At 38.4% G+C, this 7,164-nt stretch overlaps 1 protein-coding gene across 1 annotated transcript in view; it reads left to right on the top strand.

The window, feature by feature from the left end:
* Positions 1–1,586: 1,586 nt before the first annotated feature.
* Positions 1,587–7,164, top strand: part of GYS2 (glycogen synthase 2 (liver)) — a gene marked incomplete at its 5' end in the record, with an annotated part of 21,757 nt that continues 16,179 nt past the window's right edge. Inside the window, 1 exon segment of the mRNA XM_008942191.1 lies at positions 1,587–1,760. Coding sequence (XP_008940439.1) covers positions 1,587–1,760 — 174 coding nt within the window.

The raw sequence follows: 7,164 nt of genomic DNA on the forward strand, positions 1-7,164 counted from the left end.
AATACAACATATGATGATACAACTGAAAAATTGTATCATAGTGTATAGCACATTATGCGGTAAAGCACATTTCCTAGCTTTTCTAAAATCTCATTGGCAAGCTTAGGAACTCTTAACATACAGTATTATCAACACCAAAAGAAAGCATCTAGTTTCTCTAGAACTTTTTAGCTAAGATTTTTCAAGGACTCCTTCTTTGGTGGCAGCAGTGTAGCACCACTGTAAAATTGCAGTGCTCAGTGAATCGAAGCACTCAAGTTTCTTAGTAAAACAGTTGTAAGATACCTATATCTACATATATATATATATATGCACCCCTAAATAAAAATATAAAATTATATGCTTAAATTTTGCTCCCTGAAATGGTTCACATCTGCTAAAAATTCTTAAAATATATTCTATACCAACCTTAGGCACATACTCAGCATGAAGGATCATGGTCTGATCATCTTTACTACTGGCTAAGTTCTAAAGGGCTAAAAGCAACTAGCTGTGGCAAAGGTCAGACTATGAGTTCTAAATATAGAAAGTGCTGTTAGCCCAGCCTGTAATAATGGTTAAATCTATTACGGTCCATGAAGTTCCAGAGTCAAATGCAATCAGAATCAGGCTGTGCACCTAGCATTAGGCAGTGACAATGACAGAGCTCATTGGCACTCTCCATGTAACTCACACAGTCTAGTTGGTGCCCGTGCTATTGACCTCAGGAGATCAACACTTCCCAGAAGTGAAACATCATGTAAGACTAAGAGGATTGTAATTCAGTTGGAATCATTGGCGCCCCATTAGCATAATTTTTTGTCAGACTACAACGTAGTGATTTTGTAGTGCACACCATTAGTCAAACCTTTAAGCATGGCTCAGTAGGTATTGTGAATTTTCTTTCCATCAGGCTAATGTAAGCTCAGTAAAAAAAGAGATCGCTGCAAAGTTTAAAAGTGATTTAGAAATACTTTGGTATTTGAAATGGCCTTATCTAGCAGTTTAACTTGCATGTACCTCTAGAAACTAAGGGAGTTCAAACTGAAGTAAAATGAGCAGCAAATAACGGTGGGATTAGAGAAAGAACATCTCTCAGGATCAGGAAATATCTCATTTTCTTTTTTCTTTGTTCCTTCAGGATTTGTGACTGAGTCCTTACAACCTGCCTCTCCCCCACAACTCCATTTTCTTCTTGCCTACCACCATTCTACCCAGTCCCCAAGTTCTCTCCTCATCCCCATTCCTTTTTTATTTTCTCCCCTGTACCTTCAGTGACCAGCAACTTCCCTGCTCTCCCAAGTTTTCCAACAAGCCCAGACAAGATGCAGCATGACTTATTGCCAGCCAGAGGGACAAATACCACAGATCCTTACCTTTCATAGGATCATTAATAAAATTCTCCTTCCATTGCAGAGTTGCCACTTTTTGATGAACATGCAGGAGGCAAGACCTTTCATGCTCTTTTAAAACTCTTCAAAAATGATAAAATGGTTCAAAAAGCAGAAAGACAAGCCAATGACATAATCACCTCATTCTCTGGGGAAATCAAGCTTAGCACGAGGGAACTTCTTTGTTGTAATGAGTCTGATGAGCATATCACAAAGGTGTCTTTTTTTTTTCTTTTATTTAACAGTTTGACATTGACAAGGAAGCAGGAGAGAGGCAGATCTATCATCGGTACTGTATGGAACGAGCATCTGTACATTGTGCCCATGTGTTCACCACAGTCTCACAGATAACAGCTGTAGAAGCAGAACATATGCTTAAAAGAAATCCTGGTAAGACCTAGTTTCTTTTTTTGTTTTGTTTTGTTATATTTCCTCTGGGTAACTGCATTTCCTCAGAGTGGATGAAAATAATAAAGACAGGTATCCAAACATGAAGACCAATGACACACGCATAGGTATGTCTGGCTACACTACAGAGAATAATTAATTTTTGAAAGCTAAGTGTAGATGATATCACTTGAAACATATTCTAATATCATACATAATCCAGAAGAAATCAAGTTCATCACCATTTAATAGCTGCTTTCAGTACCATTTCAGGAGAGCATTGGTTAACTTCATGTAATACACTTCACCCGCTTTTACAGTGGGAGATTCGTTTGCTAGAGATGAGTGATATGTTCACTTAGAAATGTAGCAAAAAGTTTCATATGCAAAATAGAATGTTAGATGAATTTTGCTTTCCAATCCTAATACAGTTTTTATTAAATATCGAAAGATGTGAGAAGGGGAAAGCAAAACCATAAATCAATACAGTTAATTTCCCTGCACCTTTCACAGCTCGGAGTAGCAATGTTGTTGTAGTCATCATGATCTTAGGACTTAACCATACGAAGTTTCATAGATAGATAAAATATTTTCTATTAGACCAACCAGTACATTGTGAAAAAACAGTCAAGCTATGTGCACAACAGTTTGTCTGATTTTCCTCTTTGTGCTAGTCTCATAAAATATAGAACTTACCAAAAAAACTTTTCATGTTCCATGCATGGAGTTTGAAAAAGGTCATGATCCCAGTTTGATGTGTCATTAAAATTCTCTTTAAATTAGCACAGTGCTTTATAAGGAGAAATCACAATACTCAGTCTGCAGGTAAGCATCACGGGGGAAAAAAACCACACAACAATTTTGAGACTATTTAGCAGATGTGTCCACATCTTAGTTGGTTGTTTTAACTATAGCAATGCTCAAATTACTTTGGGATTTTTGTTTGCTTGCTTATTCTTTGTAGCTTTTTTTTTCTTTAGGTGAATTGCAGTGCTAAGTATAGTTTGGGACCATTATCTATGTTAACTTCAATGCTTCAAGCCACATCATGATTCATGTATTAGGATAAAAAGTTGTCTACTGGATCCTTTGCCTCATTCCTGCCAGTAGGGTGATGAACTTAGAAGATGTTTCCTTTTTATTTTAAATGTGATAGCCATGTCTTAAAAGTAATTAATTGCTCTGTCATCTAATCCGAGATACCTCTGAAAGGTCTTGGGTTTTACCAAGTGTAGAGCACTTAGAATCATAGAATGATATGAATTGAAACCTTTTAATGTTATCTAGTCCAAGCCCCCTGCAGGGACATCTTTAACTAGATGAGGTTGCTCAGAGCCCCATCCAACCTGACCTTGAATGTTTCTGGGGATGAGGCATCTCCCACCTCTATGGGCAACCTGTTCCAGTGTTTCACCACCCTCATTGTAAAAAATGTCTTCTTTATATCTAGTTTAAAACTCCTCTCTTTTAGTTTAAAACCACTACCCCTTGTCCTGTTGCAACAGGCCCTGCTGAAAAGACTGCCCCCATCTTTCTTATGCCCCCTTGAGGTATTGAAAGGATGCAAAAAGATCTCCCTGGAGCCTTCTCCTCTTCAGGCTGAGCAACCTCAAATCTCTCAGCCTTTCTTCATAGGAGAGATGTTCCAGACCTCTGATAATATTTGTGACCCTCCTCTGGACCCACTCCAACAGGTTCATGTCCTTCCTGTGCTGAGGGTTCCAGAGCTGGGCACAGCACTCCAGGTGAGGTCTCACCAGAGCAGAGTAGTGCAGCAGAATCACCTCCCTCAACGTGCTGGGCACACTTTTTTTGTTGAGGTTTGCCTTCTGGGCTGTGAGCACACATTGCTGGCTCATGTCAAGCTTTTCATCCACTACTACCCCAAGTCCATTTTCGCAGGGCTGCTCTCAATCCCATCATCCCCCAGTCTGTACTGATACCAAAGATCACGCTAACCCCAGTGCAGGACCTTGCTTTTGACCTTGTTTTGACCCTCACAAAGTTCACACAGGCCCACTTCTCAAGCTTGTCTAGAATCCTCTGGATGGCATCTAATCCCCCTGACATGGCACCACTCAGCTTGGTGTCATCTGCAGACTTGCTGATGGTGCACTCAATTCCACTGTCTGTGCCATTGATGAAGATATTAAACAGCACTGGTCCCAGTAGAATCCCTGAGGGGCACCATTTGTCACCAATCACCATCTGGACATCAAGACCACTACCCTCTGGATGCAGCCATCCGGTTACTTCTTTATCCACCCACTTGTCTGCCCATTAAATCCATATCTCTCCAATTTTCAGAGAAGGATGTTGTGGGGGAATGAGTCAAAGGCTTTACAGAAGTCCAGATGCTGATGTAACCACTCCATCATAGCAGACTTTTGAAGCTGTTTCATACTGGCATGAGGCTTCTCTCCACAACAGCTGCTCTTGAAAATCATAGTTTATGTTTTGGGATTTTAGGAGGCTGAAGTGAGTCTCAGTCTAGTTTAATTTGGGAAAGAATATCTGCAGACTGCTCACAGAACATCACTTGAAACTGAAGAGAATTCCATGCACAGAGAGTCACAGGCTTGAGCTTTTTTTGGATTATTCTTACAACTTTGGAGAAACCACGTAAATATATTTAATGTTTGGGTTAAAAAATTGTTGACACTTACCATGCTTCATGTTGACAGGGCTCAAAAGAAATTCCATAGGAATTGGCACCCCAAATCCTAGGAGACAATTATAAATTGAAGATATAATCTAATAGGAATAAGTACTTTAATAGTTTTATGAATCTCAGAACACAAACTATGTAGGAGTCTGTGCTCATACTATTTATTTTTTCTATAGCTGTGAAAGCAACACAGACATTGGCTGTTCAGAAACATCAGCAACCCTTCAGCAGATCATTAAGCTTGAATTTTGCAAAGGAAAGTGAACACTGAAAGAACATGTACACTTCTTAGTCCACTTTAAAAATAAGCTTAAAACAGGGATGCAGAATTGGCACAATTAACTTATTTACATTTGAATTTATTGAGAGGTAAATTTCAGAACAAAGTTGTTAATTTTGCATTAATTAATTCCAAAGTTGTTGGAAAATTCCCTTTAAAATTCAGTAGACATGATAGCACAGAGATATTTTGCACCAGGACGAAGGCCATGAATGCAGAATGACTGCTTGCATTGCCCTGATTTCACTTGCTGCTGTTATTTGATTAATAATTTATCAAACCATACTTATCAAAAGCTTGAGTATCTAATGTTGAACTCATTTACTTTGACCTATCTGATTCTGCCAGTGATTGGAAGCTATATTCCCGTGATTTAAAACCTGATATTATAGGGTTTCTAATATTTTCATTCGGGTATGAGACATGTTTCTCATTATCAGTAGAGAAAACTTTGAATCAAAATTCCAAGACTTAGGTATTGGTTAAGATCTAGATCTAGACTTCATATCTATATATATTTGATCAAAACTATAGAAGTACTATAGAACTCTGAAAAAGCATGTATCAACCCTGAATCTTAGAGACTTATCAACAGAAAAGATCACACTGTGATTTTATTACTTAAATCAATGCCAGTTTCTTTCCTATAAATACAGATGTCAACTAATTCTGATTTGACTTGCTTGGGACACTTTTAAAACAAAAATGTCATTAATTCATTAAACAGCAAAAAACCCTAAACCACTTAAAGCATGAGCAACACTCTCATCACTTCTTCCTTAGGGCAAGGACTTGTTGCCTTACAGGAATTAAAAATATTATTGTATGTTGTGCAGAAATAGTGAAGTGGGTGCTTTGGGCCACCATGTCTGATCTGCATCTCAAAGGTTTAAATATGAGACTGACTGAGCCCCAGTCCTGATGAAAGGGTAGATGAAGCTTCAGTTGAATGAAAGGTTGGACTTGATGATCTTGGAGGTCCCTTCCAACCTAAAGGATTCTATGATTCTATGACACGGGAGTAGGTTACATACAGGCTGCTGCTCATGGGTGAGTGTTGAAAACTCCTGGATAAATTAATACAAGAGTAGATAGAACCCGGCCAGAAATGCCCAGTCAAGGATTCTTTATTGGGAAGAGCTTGAAATGGCTGCGGTCTCCAAGGTATGTCCTGTGTGAGCCAGCTCTTCCATGCTGAACAAGAAGCAGATCAGAAGAAGGAGAAGATATGTTGTTGGCAAAGACAAAGAGAAATGGAGGGTGTTTCTGCTCTGTTGATCACTCACTCATATGACACCATGTGGGTCTTTGTGCAGAGCTGGGCAGCAGAAGAAAAGAATACAAGTTTTCTTGTCAGGCCCACTGAGACTGTCTTTTCTTGTCACCAAGAACCAAATCCTAAGTACCTAACAAGCAAAAATTTCCTGGTAAAGACTTGTCTAGTTTCAAATGTGTATTTCAAGATATCCATCAAAATTTTTTATATTGCATGGTTACTAACAAAGGCTGTATTTCTATCTACTATTGTCTAACCTAGAATCTCCAAACACTTCACAAGATATAGATTAATCAGAGATGACTTGCCTTGCAGGGAAATATTTGCTAAAGTAGACTGCAGATTTCAAGGAAGTAATTAAAAATGGCTGTGGCATTTGCCTGAAAAATGTCAGACTAGTATACTGGACAGTATATGGAGAACTGATCATAATTATTTTAAGATCATCTTTATTTGTAATAAACCAAAGGAGACACAAATGTTTTAAAGACATCTCCTTAAGTCTCTCCAGAAATAAGAGACAGTTTTGTATTAGATCAGATGCTTAATGGTAGACATGCAAACCTCTACTTTTGGGGCAAGAAGTAGGAAACCTGGAATATCAGGCATCCTAGATAGAAAAACCACAGTAGAAGCAATGTTCAAGTCCTGTATTGGTGGCAAGCAAGAGACTGTGCTTCCATTAGTAACCCTGATGTATGGGGACAGTCAACCATATGCAAGAAGATCAAAGGAGATGCTGTTTTATTTGCAAGAACCATGTGTGGTAGGGAATATCTTACTGAAGGTCCTTTGGATGATGCATAGAACTTTTAACATTACTACAGTTACTGGCTGTGGTTACTAGACTCCTGATTACACTTGCCAGAAGAAAAAGCATGAAATCAGCGCCTAATAATTAGATGTGCACCAGTACACCTCTAATAATTGGAGCTTCTTGCTTCTTCAAAGATTATTTGTATTTGAAGAATTTCTGGTAGTAGTATAGGTCTTTTTAAGTCAGTTGTGTTATTATGAAATAAATCTGCTGAGGAATTAGCCTCTCCTTTCATTTCCATACATGGCTTTCATAAGCCAACTCAAAGGAAAGAAAATGCCATTCTTTCAATTTACTTCAACTAGATTTAGGGCAAACCTTTAAATTCCTGCTGTGCTTTACCAGACAGGTGAAGCTAGACATAAC

The sequence above is a fragment of the Merops nubicus genome, unplaced genomic scaffold (assembly GCF_000691845.1).
Source record: "Merops nubicus isolate BGI_N331 unplaced genomic scaffold, ASM69184v1 scaffold10786, whole genome shotgun sequence".
Classification (NCBI taxonomy): Eukaryota; Metazoa; Chordata; class Aves; order Coraciiformes; family Meropidae; genus Merops; species Merops nubicus.